We start from the raw sequence: 25,320 nt of genomic DNA on the forward strand, positions 1-25,320 counted from the left end.
TTGTCAGATTTCTGTGGCACAGAGGAAGTGTCGTTAACAACAAGCATTCAGCCTTGTAGTGACAAGGTTCTTTGTTCATCGCACCACGCGTCACATCATTCGAAAGTAAATCGCAGTTATTCAGGACTTCGTAAATGAAGGTTAGCGAGCATATATGGACGGGGCGGGGAGGCAGCGCTGGGGAATGAATAGACCCCCCCATTACAGCTCAGAATCAGAACCAAAATTGCACGAGGTGCGAATTTTTTTACGTGAAGAATTTAATCGGCGCTGGCGACAGGTTCTGGCTGGAGGAGTCGGGGACGGAGGAGGGTGTTGGATCGCAGCATGAACTATGGCCTGCCTGAACTAACGTGATGCTTGATTTCCACGTGGCTGTATTAATAACTCGCCCAATTTGCTTCAATGTATCACAGAAATTTTGTGTTCTAGTCCAGAGCAGCGACGAGCTAATTACAGCACATTACAGTTTTAAGCCACTTCTAGTGTTTAATTTGTACTTATTAAATCAGTTTTAATCATAATAGCAGTTCTAATTACATTCGATCAGACTTTCTGGATTTCTTTCTATTTTTCTTACAGTTCTTTCCATTTGACAAAAAATAAATGCAAAGAGTGATCATGTCCCCTTCCTGATCTCCACATGAACCTCCTCAACCAATGTCCACTCACCGATCACCTGTTTTTTTTTGTTTTCTTTGTGGTTCCTCCGAGATGCAAAACTGCATGTCATAACTAGGCTAAACATACTAGGAGGAGACACTAAGTGCTAACTGTTCTGTATTTATGAGCTAGTTCAGGAGCATCTAGCATTGCTCTGATTTACCAGATGTGCTGCTGACCATCTTTTCTAACTAGAGAACGAGACATCGGTCATGAGATGTGGACCAGCTTCCTCCTCGTCGGACGAGAGGTCTTGAATTTGCTGTATGTGATGTAGCTCATTACTGCGGTGTGGAAGAATCTCGTGTAAAACTCCAGAAGTGCTTGTGCATGTGTTGATAATGATGGTGGTATGGTTTGTTTGTTGGCTTGGACATGTGTTGTGAGGCAGCAGGATGTCGAGACCGTCTTGAGGAAGACACTGTGCTGGAACCGTCAGTCCAAGCGATCGTCTGCTAGATTTTGCCGTTTCCCCAGAACATCTCGGTTATCAGTGTTGTTCATCAGCGCTGCTGTCCTGGTCTCACCTTTAATTCTGCCTTTCCGTGCACTAGGAATGAACAGTAAAGAGCTAATCGATGCAGAGCGTCCTCATGTCCCTTCGGCGAGTCCTGGAAGCTGCGCGATTTATTTAAAGCTGACAGGTTGGCATTAACACTGATTTTCCTCCGTTTCTTTCCTTCTCTGTTTTGCTCTCTACGGGTGCTTTCACATGCCAAGTGTTTAGTCTGTTTAAATGGAACCCTGTCGCGTTCTCCCCCTCGGTGCTGCCATCACACTGGAGCACAGAACAAAACCGCAGCGAGAAAGCAATTTGACTCCGAATCAACTCACAAGAAGTGAATCATTCGTGTTCGGTGTTGCATCGTGTGTGTATGCGTAATGCAACACTTTGAGCTGAAGTTACACCATAACAACAGCTAGAAGATTTAGCTGCTACTGTTGTACTATATAGCGAGTAGACTAGCACCAAGCTATCCGGCTAACATTAATGATTAGCTTTCAAAAAACAGTGATTAGCTTATAGCTTAGTATATCACTCCTGTGCTGATGAGGCAAATTGCAAGTTTCCCTTAAAGTGTTTGTTCCGCTACGGTACTGTTTTCATAGTAACCGATTAGCATGGTGTTAGAGATTTAACCACGTTCTAGGTCTTTTTTGATTGTTAGTGTATTGTTCATGTTACACTTTTAGGGTGAAACGAAACCTTGGAAGTAGGAAACAGGAACATTTTTATCTCTAAAGAAACATGGGCGTGTGGGCACGGTGGCTTAGTGGTTGGCACGTTCGCCTCACACCTCCAGTGTTGGGGGTTCGATTCCCGCCTCCGCCTTGTGTGTGCGGAGTTTGCATGTTCTCCCCGTGCCTCGGTCCAAAGACATGCATAGTAGGTCGATTGGCATCTCTGGAAAATTGTCCGTAGTGTCTGAGTGTGTGAGAGTGTGTGTGTGCCCTGCGATGGGTTGGCACTCCGTCCAGGGTGTATCCTGCCTCGTTGCCAGTTGACGCCCGAGATAGGCACAGGCTCCCCGTGACCCGAGAAGTTCGGATAAGCGGTAGAGAATGAATGAGAGATTGAGAGTGAGAAACACGGACGTCGCCGTGGTTAGTTTTTGTTAGCAACAGGCTAGCCTGCTAGCTTTTAGAGTGATGTATGGTTTCATCTAATAAAAAAAGCTGCTGCATAGATCTAACCAGTTCGTGTATGTGTATGTTGGTGGATCCATCTGGGCGACCATGTCGAATTGACGTCACTCGCCGAACACGGGGATGACGACACCGTTTTTTAAAGTTCACGAGTCGGAATTGTAACAGACAGTTTGTCTGTGTTTACTGGCTCTACGCAGCGTGATTCCCGAAAGATGTTTGTCTTGCTTTCCTTCCGTAAAGAACTTGTGTTAATTCCTGTGATTTGATGAGGCGTTTTTGTGTGGCACTTGCTTAGCGAACTAATCACGCTGTGCAACAAATGCTACTGAAAATGTCACTGTTGTGATTTCTGCCTCAGTGGGAGAGATAAACTGTTGTTATTCTATTAAAGGTCTGGAGTTACACAACATTTTCACAACATAACAGGATCATTCCTTCTCTTTACGTCAAACTTTTTTTTTCCGCTTTAACGCGTCTGATTCACCTACAGATTACGTGCGAAAAGAAATACATTTTTTTATCTACATGTGAGAGTAAATCTAATTAAACACACATACGCTCACAAACCCGTCCAAATGATGCCTTAAAGACGTTAAAGACGATCTGCTGAGACGTTAAGAATCACTGACAGCCATCTGAGATCCAGATGCTGAGAAACCCGGCAGCTGAGCTGAAGGATAACAAGTTTTTATTCCCAGAACCTTTCAGTCGTCCTTCGGTGAAGAATTTTCAAAGTTTATTTTAAAACAGAGACACGGCAAAGAGCCTGAAAAGCCATTTAGGGGTCCATCAGGGGTGGATTAGAGGACCTCTTTGGTTTGAACATGAAAGAGTTTCGAGTCTAATCCCTCCATCAACATCAGAGCAGGATGAGAGGATTGAACCCTCAGCATCTTCATCTCACACACACACACACACACACACACTCACACACTCACACACTCACATACACACACACTCTCTGACACACACCCGAAAGACAGGGTTATAGCTTTTATGAAGTCTTTAAAGCAGAGTGAGATTAGTGTGTCATTTATCGGAACACATCTGTACACCTGTACATCAGGCGGCAGCAGCGCACGCACACACACACACACACACACACACACACACACACACACACACACACAAACACCCTCTCTCTCATTTATCCTTCTAACTTGCTCACTCTCGTTCTCTTTTCCACTCTTTTTTCTTTTTCTCCCTCTCTCTCTTTCTTTCTTTCTTTCTTTCTTTGTCTTTGTCTTTGTCTTTTGAAATGTTGGATATTTATCTATTTATCTATTAACTATTGTTACGAACAGCTTTAATAACTCTTTAAACATTTGAATTCTCTCTCTCTCTCTCTCTCTCTCTCTCTCTCTCTCTCTCTCTCCCCCAACCCCAGCGGTCACCTATACCCCCAGTACTCCCACCTATACGCGGACTCCTCCCCCAGTGCCCCCTCGCAGTGCCTCCAAACCCCTCATCTCCATCACAGCACAGAGCAGCACCGAGTCCACGCAGGACGCCTACCACGAGGAACGTCTGGCCAGAGGAGGTATATGCCGAGTCACCGTCACTCACATGCTCCTTACTTTTCTCCTATGATAGTAAGACCGAAACCTCGAGTCACAGCCAATCTGACCGACTCGTCTGTAAAAAAGTACAAAAAGATTCTCATAGTCTGAAGAGTTAAAAGCGTACAGTTAAAATGCAAAGCTAAAGAAAAAAAACATAAACTAAACTATTAAAGGTGAGATAGCTAGTCAGTGGGGCTTTAGTGTCATGTCCTGTATGCCTTCTTTATTCCTCACTCAGGTCTGTGGGGTTCAGATGGACTCGGGCTTGGTTTGGTTCGCACCCGTTACAACTCCACAGACAGCCTGGACAGCGCCAAAGCCGTCACCATCGCCATGGAAGCGGCGGCCATGGCCATGGCGGGAAAAAGACACCCTTCTACAGATTCCCACAGCTCGGTGCTGACGTGCGATAAAGCCATACTCGTATCCAAAGCCGAGGAATATCTCAAAACACCTCGCTCATCTATAGGCATCCAGGTTAGACACACACACACACACACACACACACACACACACACACACCAGTAAACTTGTACTGAGTAAACTGAGCAGCATCCTTCGTTTTTTTGAACTGTACTTTAGTGAAGTAATTAGACTTCGGTTTTCCTGTAGCAGATGATCAAATCACCCTAAAACTCCCATTCACATATTCACATACACACACATGTACACATACACACATGTACACATACACACATGTACACATACACACATGTACACATACACACTCACACACACATACACACACATGTACACATACACACATGTACACATACACACATGTACACATACACACTCACACACACATACACACACATGTACACATACACACATGTACACATACACACTCACACACACATACACACACATGTACACATACACACTCACACACACATACACACATGTACACATACACACTCACACACACATACACACACATGTACACATACACACTCACACACACATACACACACATGTACACATACACACACACACATACACACACATGTACACATACACACTCACACTCACACACTTACACATGTACACATACACACTCACACACACACACTTACACATGTACACATACACACTCACACACACACACACACACACTTACACATGTACACATACACACTCACACACACACACACACACACACACACACACACACACGTACACATACACACTCACACACACACACACACTTAGAATTGTACACATACACACTCACACACACACACACACATGTACACATACACACTCACACACACACACACACATACACATGTACACATACACACTCTCTCTCACACACACACACACACACACTTACACATGTACACATACACACTCACACACACACACATACACATGTACACATACACACTCACACACATGCACACACATGTACACATACACACTCACACACATACACACACATGTACACACACACACACACACACACACACACACATACACATGTACACATACACACTCACACACATGCACACACATGTACACATACACACTCACACACATACACACATGTACACATACAAACTCACACACACACACACATACACATGTACACATACACACTCACACACATACACACACATGTACACATACACACTCACACACATACACACACATGTACACATACACACTCACACACACACACATACACACACATGTACACATACACACTCACACACATGCACACACATGTACACATACACACTCACACACATACACACACATGTACACATACAAACTCACACACACACACACACACACACACACACACACACACACACATACACATGTACACATACACACTCACACACATGCACACACATGTACACATACACACTCACACACATACACACACATGTACACATACAAACTCACACACACACACACACGTACACATGTACACATACACACTCACACACATACACACACATGTACACATACACACTCACACACATACACACACATGTACACATACACACACATGTACACATACACACACATCTACACACACACATTCACAGTGAAAGTGACGTGACATACGGCTAATTATGGTGACCCATACTTCTCTGGGTTTAACCTATCCAGAGTGCACACACACAGCAGTGAACACACACACCGTGAACACACACACCGTGAACACACACCCGGAGCAGTGGGCAGACATTTATGCCGTGGTGCCCGGGGAGCGGTTTCAGTTTCAAGGGCACCTCAGTCGTGGCGGCCCGAGACTCGAACCCACAACCTTAGGGTTAGGAGTCAGAATCTCTAACCATTAGGCCAACTGATGTACATTAAGACAACTTCCCACAACATACACACACATACACATACTTAAATATACACATACATACACATACAAACACACACACACTTACATATACACACACATACACACACACTTACATATATACTTACATACACACACATACACACACACACACTTACACACACTTGCACATACACCCACACACACACACACACTTACACATACACCCACACACACATACACACACACACACACACACACACACACACATACACCCACAGTCACACTCATATACACACACACACACACACACACACACACACACACACACACACACACCCACACACATACACCCACAGTCACACTCATATACACACACACACACACACACACACACACACACACACACACACACACAGACATACACCCACACACACAAAATCTATCAATTTCTACAACTAACACTCTTCTATTTGTTTATCAAACGTCTGACAGGAATAACAAAATTACAACACCGAGCAACAGACTAGTGGCAGAATCACTAAACATTTCAGTTTTCCTTTAATTCATTCTTGTGTGTGTGTGTGTGTGTGTGTGTGTGTGTGTGTGTGTGTGTGTGTGTGTGTGTGTGTGTGTGTGTGTGTGTGTGTGTGTGTGTGTGTGTGTGAGTGTGGGGGTGTGTGTTTTGTTGTTGCACTAAAAATAGCTTTCTGTGAGTCATCGTAGTGCAATAGATTAATTAAGATTCAACTCAGACTCTTTGTCTCTCTCTCTCTCTCTCTCTGTCTCTCTCTCGCTTTCTGTCTCTTTCTCTCTCTATCTCTAACAGAGAGAGAGAGTCAGAGAGAGACAGAGAGAGAGTTAGACTCTCTCTGTCTCTCTATGACTCTCTCTCTCTCTCTCTGTTTCTCTCTCTCTCTGTCTCTCTCTCTGTCTCTTTCTCTCTCTATCTCTATCTCTCTCTTTCTCTCTCTCTCTCTCTCTCTCTCTTTTCTCACCCTTTGATACTTTCTTCCTTAGTTTTTTATATTCTCAGCTTCGAACCCACTCTCTGGCTCACTCTCTGTTTGATTTAGTGTGCAGAGCTCTCATTTTCATGTCCCTCACTCCCTTACTCCTCCCTGTCTGTCTTTAAACTATAACCTTACTGTCTTTTCGGTTCTCTCTCTCCTCTCTCCTCTGAGCTCTCTCTCACCCTCTCGCGTCCTCTCTCCCCTCTTCTCCAATCGCTCTCCTCTCTTTCTCCTCTCTCTCCGGGGTCACCCTCTATCAGGGTCCTCGGAATCCCCCTTCCTCATCCTCTCGGTCTCTCCACTCGCTCGCCTCCCTCCAGGCTCTCGTCTCTCTCGTCATCCCTCACCGCCTCCTCCAATCTCCGATCCTCAATTCCCCTGCTACTTCCAGTCCATCTCCGTCTGCTCTCGCGCTCTCTTCACCAATCTCTCCTCGTGGGTCTCCTCCTGCAGCCCCTACTTACCCTCTTCTCCCTCTCCTGCGTCCTCAACTCTCTCTCTCCCTCTCCTCTCGTCTCTTACCAGCCTTGCCCGGTCTGCCTCGGGTGGTCCCTCACTCCATCCTCACGTTCCTCTCTCGCTTCTCTCTCTCTCTCTCTCTCTCTCTCTCTCTCTCTCTCTCTCTCTCTCTCTCTCTCTCTCTCTCTCTCTGTGTGTTTTTGGCATGAGCTGTGTCATGTCTCTGTGCCATCTGAAATGTCAGAGCCACAGTGGAAGAAAGCAGGACGCATACAATAATAGCACAGTGTGTGTATACGTGTGTGTGTGTACGTGTGTGTGTGTGTGTGTGTGTGTGTGTGTGTGTGTGTGTGTGTGTGTGTGTGTGTTTGTTCTCACCGTTTCATCACAATGACACCAGCATACTTCACTAGATGCAAGTTTTCCCAGACTCACTTTCTTGGAGATATCAAATAAAATGTGTTTATTTTCATTTACAGAAACGTCTCCATTTTCCTGTTTGACTAGATGAATGATTGACAGCAGCATTTTCTTGGCAACATAAAAAAAAATCGGTTACGGTAAAAATAAATGGTGTTTGTTTCTTTTTTCTTTCATACACATGAAGTCACAAACTTTTTTTTTTCAAAGTACAAAAATAGGATAGTCAACAGAATAAATGACATTTTAATTCATAGAAATGAATGAACTATATGTAGGAAAAGACACTCAGTGTTATAAACATTTATAAAGATTTGTTTTCACCTTTTTCACAGTTTTTATTAATATTTATTTTTAATAGTTATCTCATACTCTCTCATCATCTATTTATCAGATAGGTAGACAGACGGACGGACGGACGGACGGACAGATAGTTAGATAAAAAAGGAATAGTGTGACTCTGTGGTGTGACATGTGACTCTCTCAGAGCTGTACAGAGCTGATGAAGGTGTAGTAAAGTGTTAACACTTCTGCTTTTAAGCTGCTTTTATTCTCTTCACATTAAACTGCCATCACACTGCCACATCACGGTGTGTAAATTAATTACCCATTTTCCCTGCGCTGGGCGAAAGCGCCTACAGCTCCGGCTACCACCATTATTATCTCGGTGCAGTTTAGTCAGTCTGATTATCCACTACCATAGATTTATTTATCTATAGCTCTATCTAGGTTTCTATATCGCATGGAGCCCTACAGGTGAGGTGGGGTAGAGGAGGCATAGAGGTGAAGTGGGGAAGGGAAGGCATAGAGGTGAATTGGGGGAGTGGAGGGGAGGCCTAGATGTGTGGTGGGGGAGGGGAGTCCTAGAGGTGAAGTGGGGAAGGGAAGGCATAGAGGTGGGGGAGGGGAGGCATAGAGGTGAGCTGGGGGAGGGGAGTCCTAGAGGTGAGGTGGGGAAGGGGGGCATTAAGGTGGGGGAGCGGAGGCATTAAGGTGGAGGAGGGGAGTCATAGAGGTGAGCCGGGGAGAGGAGGCATAGAGGTGAGGTGGGGGAGGCCTAAAGGTGAGGTGGGGAAGGGAAGACATAGAAGTGGGGGAGGGGAGGGAGGGGAGGCATAGAGGTGAGACAATTTTTAAAAGTTCTGGCTTTACCTCTGATGCTAACACCGGCGACTCTTTGCATAACGGTTCAATAAACTCACAGAAACGTCATGTCCCTGTGAACGAATGGTTGCTATAGTAACAATAGGTATTAATATAAACCTGTGATGTGCAGCTGCGCTACTGTCAAAGCTGTTGTTCTAGAAAATGACTCAAAACCTTCTGACCAATCAGAATACAGAACTCCACAGTGCTGTATAAAGACCCAGTTACACACCACGTCTCAGCGAGCATGACGCTAAGTAACACAGCTGCTAATTACAGTGTGTATAGGTGCGTCAGGATAAAACCCTGCTGCTAACTCTCTCTCACAGACACACACACACACACACACACACACACACACACACACCTAGAAGCACATCAGAGTGACTGATGCACCACATAGAGCATTAACTAACAGCTTTAGCGCTACATTGTTTTTCCTCACTGGTTTATAAACACTCTTGCAAGCAGCATCCGCTAATGATTTCACACACTATAATAATTAGCCTAATGTTAGCTCCCTTGCTAGCAAAACTGCAAGTAAAATAAATAAATATATAAAACACAAAATCACTGCGAATCTAGCCTTAGTTAGCTAAGTGACAGCTAGCTTGCTTGCTAATGAGAATAATCTAAAAAATTAAGCTATAAAATATTTGAGTAAATTCATACTCGGAGTTAGCAAGTAAAAGCTAACTAGCAAACAAAAAATGAGTGAAAGCAAGCTAGCAGACAAACAAAACTAGTCAGCAAGATCAAAGTAGCGACTATCAAGCGAAGGCAAAAAAAAATTAGTAACAACAAACTGGTGAGTGAACGAACATTCGAAAATAAAAGAAGTGAACATAGTTGTACGTAAAAGCGCAATATCGAGTAAAACTAGCAAACATAAACATATTAGCGAACTAACAAGTGACTGTAAACTAGGAAGTAAATCAAATTAGCAAATGAAAGCACATTAGCGAGTAAAAACTAAGCTAGTTAGTGAAAGAAACCTGGGAAGCAAAAGCAAACGACTGACTGGGTGTCAGAGTACAGGAGCATAGCTTCTAGGCTAGCTGTGCTAACCAGGTGTGGTTTTACACGTCGGGTTAAATGTCAATCAAGCGTGCTGGCTGGAATATTAAGCCACGCCCATTGACCTGGTTGTTTGTGTGATTAGTGAGGAGTGAGACGAGCAGTGAGACGGTGAAATTATATGATGTATCAGATCTGATCTGGAGGTTCGGTGAACAGCATCGTGACGTCACTCTTATCACTCTTATATTTCAGAGTTTGTGCTTTACATTGGATAATCAGCTGAGTGATTGAACCCTAACTCTGTTCATTCCTGTCTGACACACACACACACACACACACACACACACACACACACACACACACACACACACACACACACACACACACACTCCTCTCTCTTTCACCATCTCACTATCACCCTCACTCTGTTCATTCCTGTCTGACACACACACACACACACACACACACACACACACACACACACACACACACACACACACACACACACACACACTCCTCTCACTTTCACCATCTCACTATCACCCTCACTCTGTTCATTCCTAACACACACACACACACACACACACACACACACACACACACACACACTCCTCTCTCTCTCACCATCTCACTATCACCATCTCACTATTACCCTCACTTTGTTCATTCCTGTCTCACACACACACACACACACACACACACACACACACACACACACACACACACACACACACACACACACTCCTCTCTCTTTCACCATCTCACTATCACCCTCACTCTGTTCATTCCTGTCTCACACACACACACACACACACACACACACACACACACACACACACACACACACACACACACACACACACACACACACACACACAGACTCTTCTCTCTCACCATCTCACTATCACCCTCACTCTGTTCATTCCTGTCACACACACACACACACACACACACACACACACACACACACACACACACACACACACACACACAGACAATCCTCTCTCTCTCTCACCATCTCACTATCACCCTCTCTCTCCCTCTCTCTGTTTTTTCCCCTTGTCTTTTTTCCCTTGTATTGCTAATGCTTGCTACATGCACTAACGTTACTGCTCATGTTAGTAAATCATGTTCGTTTCCGCACTAAAAGAGGAATAAAACACAGTAGGACGTGCTGTTATAATCAATAACACACCATCATGCAGATGAATCATTTCCCGTATCTTCACACCTTTTTCATCCTGAATCTCGGGTCCTGTTTTATTTTCTTTACAATCCCTCCGTGGCATCGAACAGCCAAATGTAGCGACTTTAACATTTATTTTAGGGAAGAAAATAATCTGAAGGGAAGATAACACGTCTGTGGCTCGTCTTTTACCTACAATAGCGTGGGAAAGAACGAGGAACAAAGCTGTGATCCTGTGGGACTCCAGACTCCAGATCTGTTCAGATAAACACACAGAAAACCAACAAACAAACAGCAGCGGTGACAGATGACACGATCCTGAGTGACGGTAAGGTGCGGAGGAAGGAAGACAAGAAACTGAAGAACTCGTGGAGGTTTGGAGGTTTAGCAGAAGATTTTTGGTAAAATTTAGAAAAGAAAAGAGGATAATATTAATTCATTCATTCATTCATTATCTACCGCTTATCCGAACTTCTCGGGTCACGGGGAGCCTGTGCCTATCTCAGGCGTCATCGGGCATCGAGGCAGGATACACCCTGGACGGAGAGCCAACCCATCACAGGGCACACACACACTCTCATTCACTCACACACACACACACTACGGACAATTTTCCAGAGATGCCAATCAACCTACCATGCATGACTTTGGACCGGGGGAGGAAACCAGAGTACCCGGAGGAAACCCCCGAGGCACGGGGAGAACATGCAAACTCCACACACATAAGGCGGAGGCAGGAATCGAACCCCCAACCATGGAGGTGTGAGGCGAACGTGCTAACCACTAAGACACCGTGCCCCCCAGAGAGCAATATATTTTTGTCTAATTGGACTTCAATTCCCAGCAAGCATCAGTGATCACTGGACATATAATTGAGCTCATGAGTCACCCTTTATGTGTGTTGGGTTCAACTAATTTTTTCTCTCTCTCTCTCTCTCTCTCTCTCTCTCTCTCTTAGATATTGTTGTTTAACATAACTGAACTTTATCTGTTTAGCATTAGCTTGTGGCATTAGCATTAGCTCTCGCTCTGTTTGTACATGTTCTTGAGTTTTAATTGTTCATATTTCTCTGACCTTTACTTTTTCCTGACAATAAAATTTCACCACGTCAACAAACGAGCCGTTGCTATAGAAATGATAACACCTTCCGACCAATCAGAGTTCAGAACTCTACAGCACTATGGGATGATTAAAAATCCTACATGTCATCACTCTGGTTGCTGTACATTTATAGATTTTCTCATTATAATATGACTGCAGGTGTGTGTGTGTGTGTGTGTGTGTGTGTGTGTGTGTGTGTGTGTGTCTGTGTGTGTGTGTGTGTGTGTGTGTGTGTGTGTCTGTGTGTGTGTGTGTGTGTGTGTGTGTGTGTGTGTGTGTGTGTGTGTGTGTGTGTGTGTCTGTGTGTGTGTGTGTGTGTGTGTGTGTGTGTGTGTGTGTGTGTGTGTGTGTGTGTGTGTGTGTGTGTGTGTGTGTGTGTGCGGCCTTTGTTTTACTGTGTCTGTTTCATCAGTTTCTCTGAATCTCTCATCTACTCTGTTTTCATAGTAAATCAAAGTGTGCTTTCAGGAGCTCTGTCGCTTCAGTGGCTACCATTAATCATCCCACTGTGATTTGCAACTGTGTGTGTGTGTGTGTGTGTGTGTGTGTGTGTGTGTGTGTGTGTGTGTGTGTGTGTGTGTGTGTGTGTGTGGTCCCTTAGACAATAACTTCTTCCTGTGTTCAGTGAAAGCCTGGATTTTTATTCCTCACTGATCTGAGAGCAGAGAGTCGTTGATCTCTGATCAGGAAACGAGGGGAGATGGGACTGTTCCTGGATCAGTTCTTATGAGATAATTTAATCCTAGATTATTGTTATCATAACATGTTCGTTGTAGTGACTTAGCTCTAGCTTTTCTAAGTCACAGATGTTAGAAAAGGTAAAAGGAGAACGGGGTTCATGTAGGTTAGATGCAGGGCTCTCAAGTTTTGAAGACAGGCAAGAGTGACATCTCCGACCCTTTTTTGTTGCCTTTATCATGTGTAATGTTGCTCCCATATAAAACAGTTCAGCACAAGCCCAGACATTTTTAGGGTCATGATTGAGGACAATGTCCCGTCCAGAGACGAGCTGTTTCCTGTTGAGGTTCTGTTCAAACTGACAATCGAAAATACACTCTGTGCCTCAGCATTAGAATGTGGAAGCACTAAAACCAAGGCTGCTTGTCCTGAGCAGGTGTTGTCAGTGAACCTGGGCCCCCTGGAACCATCTCAGGGCCCCCAGTTTGAGAACCACTGGCACTAGACTACTTGTTCTGATCAGGTGTTGTCAGTGAACCGGGCCCCCCGGCACCATCTCAGGGCCCCCAGTTTGAGAAACCCAGTTTTTTTCATTGGTTGTTGCATTAAATCTTACCCAAGATACAATAGTGCTATATTCTGATTGGCTGTTGTGTAGCCTCTTTTTTTGATTGGCTGATAAGTGTCAGGCTCAACCAAGAACTCCAGGGAGATGCGCTTGGTTCCTGCACGGTTCCACAGAGACAGCGGTGCGGACTGATACATTTTGGGTGCTGCGGATTATTAAATATATGATAAATAGTAAGTTTTTCTGTGTGAGAAACACAATGTGTGGCGGGAGAGCGTGACAATGAGGGACTGTCACTCTCAATGCGTCACACTTGACAGCCCTGAAGATGTGGTTAATGATCCTAGGTCAGTATATTACTATAAGACCTGTCTGTAGTTCAAAGATTAGCTTGTAAGCAAGATATAGATGTCGGTGCTGTTTATTACTTTTGCTAATTAGAAACGGTTACTGATATTGGATCAGTTATGCTAATCATTATCCTGTGCTAAATTATCAGTCATGCTAGTTAGACACAGTCACTGACCTAGATATGTATTGTACTGCTCATGCTTAGACATAGTCAATGATCTCAGATCAGTTATTATCGGGACTGTAGTGCTATTGCTAATTGTACACAGTCACTAAACTAGGATCAGATATTAAAATGACTGTAATGCTAATGCTAATTGTACACAGTCACTAAACTAGGATCAGATATTAAAATGACTGTAATGCTAATGCTAATTGTTCACAGTCACTAAACTAGGATCAGATATTAAAATGACTGTAATGCTAATGCTAATTGTACACAGTCACTAAACTAGGATCAGATATTAAAATGACTGTAATGCTAATGCTAATTGTACACAGTCACTAAACTAGGATCAGATATTAAAATGACTGTAATGCTAATGCTAATTGTACACAGTCACTAAACTAGAATCAGATATAAAAAAAAAATACTGTAATGCTAATGCTAATTGTACACAGTCACTAAACTAGGATCAGATATTAAAATGGCTGTAATGCTAATGCTAATTGTTCACAGTCACTAAACTAGGATCAGATATTAAAATGGCTGTAATGCTAATGCTAATGTCAAGACTCAACCGGGACTTTTGGCCACGTGCTGTTTTTGTTTATCATCTTCGTCACGTGTCTGCCCCGCCTTCGTCTGCCCCTCCCTGTCTCCACACCTGTTCCTTATTGTGTCATCGTGTCTTTTTATATTTAAGTGAGCCTCGTTGCCGAGTGCAGCGCGGAATCATTAGTTACGTTTACCCCTCGTCATGTCTAGTCTTTGTTAAGTGTCTTCCTTTATATTGCTTTTATTATCGTCTTTATGTCGTTGTCTTTATTATTTATTAAACCCCTTTCCTTTGAAGCTATCCTGCATACGGGTCTGTCTCCTTCCGCTTCCGGTTGTGACAGCTAATTGTTCACAGTCACTAAACTAGGATCAGATATTAAAATGACTGTAATGCTAATGCTAATTGTTCACAGTCACTAAACTAGGATCAGATATTATTTGATATTTGATCTCTGAATCTCTGAACTCAGTCATTGAGATCAATTATTATACATATTGTCGTGCTAATGCTAGCTAATCTCTGTCAGCTATTATAATAACAGTAGGACTTTTAGTCCTGCTCTTTTTTTCTTTTTCACTCAAGCTAGTTACAAACATTGTCACTGATCTTGGGTCTGTTAAAAATGTAATGAAAAAAGAAATGTTTTTGGATAAATGGATTAAAACATTTGATAAAATAATTGTTTTCCTACAAAATGTCTTCTTGCTTACTTTTTGAGATGCAGCCACTGTTCTTGGATCAGTTATAAATCATTATGTGGTGGTTTTGTCTACGGCAGTACCTGGTCTTAGATCAGCCTATGTGATTCTACTAATGCAGATAAGGCACAGATACTGATCTTGGGTCAGTAATAAGGACAGTCATGGATTGTTTTTATGCTGATGAGACCCAGTTGCTGATCTCAGATCAGCTGCAGTTAAATCAGTGATCGTTTACCTTTCTTTGAGACAGAAGTCACTGATCCTAGAGCAGTTTTAAAAAGAATACTTGATTCACAAATTCTTGTTTTATATAAAATAAAGTATCATATTTCATTTTTTACCTTTTTATACTTATAGTTCCTGGATCAGTTAGAATAGGAGCAGTCATGTTATTGTTCATAATTAAAGAGAGAATAAGTTACTGATCTTGGATCAGTCTTAATTAGTGTGATAGGATTATTTCCTACTCTCTGCAACAGAGGACACTGATGTCAGATCAGCTGTAATAAAGATATTTCAAACAATATTACAGATTTGGTTTAGCAACAATTACACGAGATTGAGGTGTTTTAGCCTTTGTTTCAGAAGAATCTGCTGATCCTGGATCAGTCCTAAACAGTGTGTTTATTGCAGTTTATTGTAAATGCTGATATCGTATACGCTGTAATAAGATGAAGAAGACACCGGGTTGTAACAAGAACGTTTCCCTTCCATGTGGTTTTAATGAGAACGGCGGTGTGTTTTTGTTCAGGTGGAGGCGGCGACAGATTCAGAGTCGGAGAGCAGAGGATTACGGGAATATCATTCTGTTGGGATCCAGGTGGAAGATGACAAACGGTAAGTGTGCAGTTTTTTTCATCACTCTGCTTTTCCTACCTTGTGTGAGAAGGAAGACTGACGTGAATCCGACCGAAATACTGAGATTCTGATACTGCTGGTGTTTTATTCAGGTACAGGGGTGGATACCGAAAAGAAGCTGCGATCAATTTTAGTTTAATATTTTGTTATAAACTAATAATAACGATGTAATAACTAGTGTATTAATTAAAGCATGCTAGTTATAAATCATTTATTACTGAATCATAAAACGTTACAGACAGACATCCAGGGATGAAACAATGAGCTCTACTTGTATCTCTGTCTGTCTGTCTGTCTATCTGTCTGTCTGTCTGTATGCCTGTGTGTGTCTCTTTGTATGTGTCTCTCTTTGTCTGTCTGTATGCCTGTGTGTGTCTCTCTGTATGTGTCTCTCTTTGTCTGTCTGTCTGTCTGTATGCCTGTGTGTGTCTCTCTGTATGTGTCTCTCTTTGTCTGTCTGTCTGTCTGTATGCCTGTGTGTCTCTCTTTGTCTGTCTGTCTGTCTGTCTAATTTTTTCTGTATCTCTCTTTCACTGTATGTGTCTCTCTCTCTCACACACTCTGTGACTCAGTGTGGGCCGTTTTAAGCGCTCTAACAGTGTGACAGCGGCAGTGCAGGCTGATCTGGAGCTGGAGGGTTTCCCTGCGATGGAGGATAAGGGTCTGCAGTTTGGGGGCGGTGGTCTGCAGAGGCACAGTGAGCCAAGCACGCCCACGCAGTACGGTGCGGTGAGAACTGTACGCACGCAGGGTCTGTTCAGTTACCGTGACGACTATCGGTCGGCCAACGAACCGTCCAGCCCGCAGCGTAGTGCTGAGCCCTGGCGCGAGCCCTCTGGGCACACCGTACCCACCGTAGCCGTGACGGTGACCCCGCCCCAGGCCTCCGACTCGGGCCGGGCGTCACCCTCGGCCAGGAGAGACGGCACATGGTTCATGCAGCTGCTGCATGCTGAGACCAAGAGGATGGAGGGATGGTGTAAAGAGATGGAGGGAGAGGCAGAAGAGAATGACCTCTCTGAGGAGAGTGAGTCCAAAACACTGACCATCATTTCTGTTTAATGGATCACAGCTGTGTGTTGGGAATTAATTTGGGTAAATGAATGTGTGTGTGGGTGTGTGTGTGTGTGTGTGTGTGTGTGTGTGTGTGTGTGTGTGTGTGTGTGTGCGTGCGTGCGTGCGTGTGTGTGTGTGTGTGTGTGTGTGTGTGTGTGTGTGTGTGTGTGTGTGTGTTTTTATTCAGTTTTAGGTAAGATCCGGAGTGCAGTGGGCAGCGCTCAGCTCCTCATGTCCCAGAAATTCCAGCAGTTTTATTGGCTGTGTCAGCAGAATCTGGTAGGTTTGTGTATATGTGTGTGTGTGTATGTGTGTGTGTGTGTGTGTGTGTGTGTGTGTGTGTGTGTGTGTGTGTGTGTGTGTGTGTGTGTGTGCAGCTTTATGTTAATTTTTTCTTTGTCCCTGTGTTTAAATAAGGGTAAGAGGAGAGGAGAGGGAAATAGTGTTTATCTCTGAGAGATATAAAGGAGTGGTGATTAGTGATTGTGGTGAACGGTGGTGATTAGTGATTGTGGGGAACAGTGGTGATTAGTGATTGTGGGGAACAGTGGTGATTAGTGATTGTGGGGAACAGTGTTGATTAGTGATTTTTGGGAACAGTGGTGAGTAGTGATTGTGGGGAACAGTGGTGATTAGTGATTTTTGGGAACAGTGGTGATTAGTGATTTTTGGGAACAGTGGTGATTAGTGATTTTTGGGAACAGTGGTGAGTAGTGATTGTGGGGAACAGTGGTGATTAGTGATTTTTGGGAACAGTGGTGATTAGTGATTTTTGGGAACAGTGGTGATTAGTGATTGTGGGGAACGGTGGTGATTAGTGATTGTGGGGAACAGTGGGGATTAGTGATTGTGGGGAACGGTGGTGATTAGTGATTTTTGGGAACAGTGGTGATTAGTGATTTTTGGGAACAGTGGTGATTAGTGATTGTGGGGAACAGTGGTGATTAGTGATTGTGGGGAACAGTGGTGATTAGTGATTTTTGGGAACAGTGGTGATTAGTGATTGTGGGGAACAGTGGTGATTAGTGATTTTTGGGAACAGTGGTGATTAGTGATTTTTGGGAACAGTGGTGATTAGTGATTTTTGGGAACAGTGGTGAGTAGTGATTGTGGGGAACAGTGGTGATTAGTGATTTTTGGGAACAGTGGTGAGTAGTGATTGTGGGGAACAGTGGTGATTAGTGATTTTTGGGAACAGTGGTGAGTAGTGATTGTGGGGAACAGTGGTGATTAGTGATTGTGGGGAACAGTGGTGATTAGTGATTGTGGGGAACAGTGGTGATTAGTGATTGTGGTGAACAGTGGTGATTAGCGATTGTGGGGAACAGTGGTGATTAGTGATTGTGGTGAACAGTGGTGATTAGTGATTGTGGGGAACAGTGGTGATTAGTGATTGTGGTGAACAGTGGTGATTAGTGATTGTAAGGAACAGTGGTGAGTAGTGATTGTGGGGAACAGTGGTGATTAGTGATTTTTGGGAACAGTGGTGATTAGTGATTGTGGGGAACAGTGGTGATTAGTGATTGTGGGGAACAGTGGTGATTAGTGATTGTGGGGAACAGTGGTGATTAGTGATTGTGGTGAACGGTGGTGATTAGTGATTGTGGTGAACAGTGGTGATTAGTGATTGTGGGGAACAGTGGCGATTAGTGATTGTGGTGAAAAGTGGTGATTAGTGATTGTGGTGAACAGTGGTGATTAGTGATTGTGGTGAACAGTGGTGATTAGTGATTGTGGGGAACAGTGGTGATTAGTGATTGGGTACCGTGATGTTCTGTGTTAATTTGCTCGTTAGCTACTTTAGCCTCATCACTCCTGTGCAGATTTTATGAAGTAAACTTTAAATAATTACAGTTTGCTCAGCTACATCTGAAGCAGCTACAATTTCAGACAGGTTTTGTTACTGCTTGTGTAACTCATCAGTATTGACCAGAATCTGTTTAATCAGTGAAAGATAATTATTTCAGATAATCACATTCATCCTAACTGAGCTGTAGCAGAGTCATCTCGCTGTTGATTAAGTAGCTGTTCTTCCACTACACCAAATTAGTTGCTGATTGGAGTTTGATGAAGCATGAAACATGTTTAGGATTTGCCAAGAAACGTGTCGATACAGTGAGCAAGAAAATCAGAAACAAGGCAGACTTTTGGTCAGAGAAGGTGACCCTGGGCTTCTCTGGGAGTTTAGTGAAGGATCCAGTTTCTGTTCACTTCCACTTATTGTACAGCCTACAAATGAGGACATCTAGTGGAGAAGTGTGCTGCACTGCACTACCTCAGAGTCCAGGACCGGTTTATTGTCTGTCTGTCTGCCTGTCTGTCTGTCTATCTATCTATCTATCTATCTATCTATCTATCTATCTATCTATCTATCTATCTATCTATCTATCTATCTATCTATCTATCTAAACAGCAGGAACTTCACTGTATAATGCATCAGAGCCAGTGATAAAGACTGAGTACTAAAGTACTAAATAGTGTGGGTTGTTTAGAATAACTGAAGAATGTTTAGTCTGTTATTCTGTAAGAACTACAAACATATAAAGACCTGAAAAACCTTAAAACTTGTAAGTTAAGTTCTGTACTTACACCTGTACTTACACCTGTACTGATACCTGTACTTACACCTGTACTTACACCTGTACTTACACTTGTACTTACACGTGTACTTACACCTGTACTTACACTCATACTTACACCTGTACTGATACATGTACTTACTCCTGTACTTACACCTGTACTTACACTTGTACTTACACGTGTACTTATTCCTGTACTTACACCTGTACATACACCTGTACTTACACCTGTACTTACTCCTGTACTTACACCTGTACTTACTCCTGTACTTACACCTGTACTTACTCCTGTACTTACACTTGTACTTACACCTGTACTTACACTTGTACTTACACCTGTACTTACTCCTGTACTTACACTCATACTTACACCTGTACTTACACCTGTACTTATACCTGTACATACACCTGTACTTACTCCTGTACTTACACCTGTGCTTACACCTGTACTTACACCTGTACTTACACTCATACTTACACCTGTACTTACACCTGTACTTACACTCATACTTACACCTGTACTTACACCTGTACATACACCTGTACTTACACCTGTACTTACTCCTGTACTTACACCTGTACTTACTCCTGTACTTACACCTGTACTTACACCTGTACTTACTCCTGTACTTACACCTGTACTTACACCTGTACATACACCTGTACTTACTCCTGTACTTACACCTGTACTTACACCTGTACTTACTCCTGTACTTACACCTGTACTTACTCCTGTACTTACTCCTGTACTTACACTCATACTTACACCTGTACTTACACCTGTACTTATACCTGTACATACACCTGTACTTACACCTGTACTTACACCTGTGCTTACACCTGTACTTACACCTGTACTTACACTCATACTTACACCTGTACTTACACCTGTACTTACACTCATACTTACACCTGTACTTACACCTGTACATACACCTGTACATACACCTGTACTTACACCTGTACTTACACCTGTACTTACTCCTGTACTTACACTCATACTTACACCTGTACTTACACCTGTACTTACACCTGTACTTACACTCATACTTACACCTGTACTTACACATGTACTTACACTCATACTTACACCTGTACTTACACCTGTACATACACCTGTACTTACACTCATACTTACACCTGTACTTACACCTGTACATACACCTGTACATACACCTGTACTTACTCCTGTACTTACACCTGTACTTACTCCTGTACTTACTCCTGTACTTACACCCGTACTTACACCCGTACTTACACCCGTACTTACACCCGTACTTACACCTGTACTTACACCTGTACTTACTCCTGTACTTACACCTGTGCTTACACCTGTACTTACTCCTGTACTTACACCTGTACTTACTCCTGTACTTACTCCTGTACTTACACCCGTACTTACACCCGTACTTACACCTGTACTTACACCCGTACTTACACCTGTACTTACACCTGTACTTACTCCTGTACTTACACCTGTGCTTACACCTGTACTTACACCTGTACTTACACCTGTACTTACTCCTGTACTTACACCTGTGCTTACACCTGTACTTACACCTGTACTTACACCTGTACTTACTCCTGTACTTACACCTGTGCTTACACCTGTACTTACACCTGTACATACACCTGTACTTACACCTGTACATACACCTGTACTTACACCTGTACTTACACCTGTACATACACCTGTACTTACACCTGTACTTACACCTGTACTTACACCTGTACTTAAACTTGTGCTTACACCTGTACTTACACCTGTACTTACACCTGTACTTACACCTGAACTTACACCTGTACTTAAACTTGTGATTACACCTGTACTTACACCTGAACTTACACCTGTACTTACACCTGTGCTTACACCTGTACTTAAACTTGTGATTACACCTGTACTTACACCTGTGCTTACACCTGTACTTAAACTTGTGATTACACCTGTACTTATACCTGTACTTGTGGAAGTGGAAGTCCTTGTAACGTGTAAATGTTTAACGTTGTGCTCTTTGCAGGACCCAAGTGCCATGCCGCGGCCCACCTCTCAGGACCTGGCTGGATTCTGGGATCTGCTGCAGCTCTCCATCGACGACGTCACATCCAAGTTTGACGAGCTGCAGAAGATCAAGAGCAACGACTGGAGGATTATAGAGAGTCCTGTAAAGAAGGTGAGCTCTGACTGGCTTCAAACTACTACTGAAAATCAAAAAAAATCTTTTCTTTCAAACGAAAATGTCTCAGTTTCATTCTTTTCATTCTTTTCTTTTAATATTCAAAGCCATGCTTTACAAGATTTGATTGATTTGAGTTATTTTTAGAGAGAAATAACAGAAAATTAGAAGGAAATAAAAACAGGTGAGCCGAAGAAGCTGCTTCTGGCCACTAGGGGTCGACATTTCCAACATTTTTAATTATCGATACTTTCCATTAAATATTTGTAGAAATACTAAGAAAGAATTCGCTGAGATTTTAACAGTTAGTTTTCTTAATTCATAATTTAATGTTAAACCACAACTCCTGCGTTCTCTCTTCTGATTGGTCAGTTGACTCTGCATTATACTAACGCTTCATTGTTTTTAGTAAAGTTTTCTTTTCTTTGTTGTTCTGATGTGTCTCCATCTTAGTCACAAGTACATCTTTTTTTTTGCACTGATATCTGTGTGTGTTTTTATTTTTATCGCAGCTCCCACCGCCTGTACCAAAGAAGATGCTGAAGAAGAGTGTGACACGGGAGAAGTCACTGGATCTTCCTGATCGACAGAGACAGGAAGCACGCCGGCGCCTCATGGCCGCCAAGAGAGCGGCGTCATTCCGTCAAAACTCGGCCACGGAGCGAGCCGACAGCATCGAGATCTACATCCCCGAGGCGCAGACGAGACTCTGAGAGACTCTCCACATCTTCATCATCATCATCATCACCATCATTATCATCATCATCAACCAGCGAGTCATTGATACAGAAAACCCCAGACCAGATCTCCTCCCGTCTTGACGTGCCATAATCCCACATGAAGGACAGAATAAGTTTGTCTGAACGCGGTGTTGAGGTTCAGCTCGTGTCAGACGTGTAAAGACGTGAAGAGAAACTTACGCTGTAACATCACTAAAGCAGACTTTTAACTTTTAGGCATATAAATGCTTTCAGCCTTACGAGGTATCACTAAACTAGTGTTATTTAGTAAGTTACGTACGTATCGTTAACAAAGTAAAGGAAATAAACACCAACGTTTGGCTTCACTGTTCACCAGAGGAGTGTGAGGAGAAGCGGCCAGAAGCCTCGGTGCTTTTTAGATTTTACACATTTTCCAAGTGCTATTACTGACACTGCGCTCTGAAACCAGCACGAGCTCACAGCTTTCTCTTCTCCTTCTTCTCCTTCCTCTCCTCCTCCTCCTCCTCCTCTTCCTCCTCCTTCTTCTTCTTCTTCTTCTCCTTCTTCTTCTTGATGATGAAATGGTGTCAGGGGGTCTACAGGTCTTTCCATTTTTTTAAAATCATTTCAACACCCCATTTCTCTCTCTCTCTCTATCTCTTGCTCTCTCTCTCTCTCCCTGTGTGTGTCTCTCTCTCTCTCTCTCTCTCTCTCTCTCTCTCTCTCTCTCTCTCTCTCTCTCTCTCTCTTTCGGTCTGTTTATCTTTGTCTTCCTCTGTCTGTCTCTGTTCTATCTCTATCTTTGTGTTTCTCTCTGTCCTTTTTTCTCTATCTATATTCTCTCTCTCTCTCTCTCTCTCTCTCTCTCTCTCTCTATCTATCTATCTCTCTCTGTCTCTCTCTGTCACTCTCTCTCTTTCACTCTGTTTATCTTTGTCTTCCTCTGTCTGTCTCTGTTCTGTCTCTATCTTTGTGTTTCTCTCTGTCCTTTTTTCTCTATCTATATTCTCTCTCTCCACCTCTCTCCCTCTCTCTCTCTCTCTCTCTCTCTCTCTCTCTCTCTCTCATCATCATCTTTCTAGCCCTCGCTCTAATTATTAAAGTGCCAACGATTCAAATACCTCAAACAAACAAACACAGGCCACAGGTCAAAAGGTCAAACAAGTTCAAAACAAAATTAATTTCACTAAAATCAAATCAGACTTTTGTAATCGCTTTGTTAAAAAAATTCTCTCAGTCCGCCTCAAAACCGATCTCACCGTCACACCACCGAGCGACTGATGCCCACAACCTTCATCTTCACCTCCATCAGAATTTAAGGGTTTAATTCTCATTCTGTGGGAAAACATTTTACTGAGGAAATTTTTTTTATTTTGTATTTTTTTGGATGGATCTGTTGAGCTTTTCATAAATCCGGCGACGTGTTTAGGTCGAGAGAAAAAAAAAGAAAATTAAAAAAAAAGCGTTTTTTGCACTTTTTTCTTCCTAAATATTCACGTACGTATTTCCAAGGGAAATGTCTTTATTGTCGTTCACAGAGGAACTGTTGCAGTTCAATTGCAAGGTCGTGAAGGTACAGGGAGCCGATGAATAAAAGGGATTTATTTATTTATTTATTTATCTATCTATCTATCTATCTATTTATCTATTTATTTATTTATTTATTTGTTTATTTATTTATTTATTTAAACATCATCTCAACAAAGTTCCTCAAACGTCGGGTCTCGGGTCTGTGTGCTTCTAGCTTTTATATTCCTGCGTCAGGAAAAAAATATCGAACGAGATGGAGTTATTTGAACGCGATTTCATTTCAGAATCCAAGGCAGAAAAAATTTACAGAAAGAAACCATATGATTTAAAAAAAAAAAAAAAAAAAAGCTGTGAGAGATAAATAGTGATGTTCGTGCTAGGCTTCAGAATCAGATCATAAAAATAATATACTACAAAATTCAGAGCAAAATCGATCGGCTCAAAATTTTCAAAAATTTTGAATTGAAAATTTCCCACATTTATTTCTTCTTCATCCCGCGTAATAATTTCACGAAACTATGTTTAAAGCTAAACATGCGAGTCGGAGGTATTTTCTGTCCCCGAAATAACAAATTTAAAAAATAAAATCGATGAATAATTAAAATGAATATTAAATATCGAAATGATTTTATTTATTCATTGAAATATCAGATGACTTTGCATGTGATATAAATAAATAAATTCTTTATTGTTTCTGCTGCCTGGATTTTAAAACGACAATCAAACAATGATTGGTGTGGGTTTTTTTTTTGTTGTTGTTAACATTATTCTTATTTATGTTTCTGACACGGAAATAAAAAAAAGGCTCGGAGTTTTATAAAATGTCGGTTTAAAGCCTGGAGTAAAATGTTTCTCTTGTTCTCGTTATGATCACTA

The 25,320-nt window shown here is 42.6% G+C and overlaps 1 protein-coding gene across 1 annotated transcript in view; it reads left to right on the plus strand.

Annotated features, from left to right (window-relative positions):
- dlgap2a (discs, large (Drosophila) homolog-associated protein 2a) overlaps window positions 1–23,279 on the plus strand; it is a 322,064-nt gene extending 298,785 nt beyond the window's left edge. The window contains exons 10-16 of the mRNA XM_047821943.1: window positions 3,701–3,853; window positions 4,114–4,352; window positions 16,298–16,383; window positions 16,977–17,431; window positions 17,648–17,739; window positions 22,058–22,210; window positions 22,726–23,279. Of these exons, the coding sequence (XP_047677899.1) occupies window positions 3,701–3,853; window positions 4,114–4,352; window positions 16,298–16,383; window positions 16,977–17,431; window positions 17,648–17,739; window positions 22,058–22,210; window positions 22,726–22,926 (1,379 nt within the window). The 3' untranslated portion in view covers window positions 22,927–23,279. The remainder of the gene's footprint in view (window positions 1–3,700; window positions 3,854–4,113; window positions 4,353–16,297; window positions 16,384–16,976; window positions 17,432–17,647; window positions 17,740–22,057; window positions 22,211–22,725) is intronic.
- The last annotated feature ends 2,041 nt before the right edge of the window (window positions 23,280–25,320 follow it).

This window comes from Tachysurus fulvidraco, chromosome 12, assembly GCF_022655615.1.
Source record: "Tachysurus fulvidraco isolate hzauxx_2018 chromosome 12, HZAU_PFXX_2.0, whole genome shotgun sequence".
Classification (NCBI taxonomy): domain Eukaryota; kingdom Metazoa; phylum Chordata; class Actinopteri; order Siluriformes; family Bagridae; genus Tachysurus; species Tachysurus fulvidraco.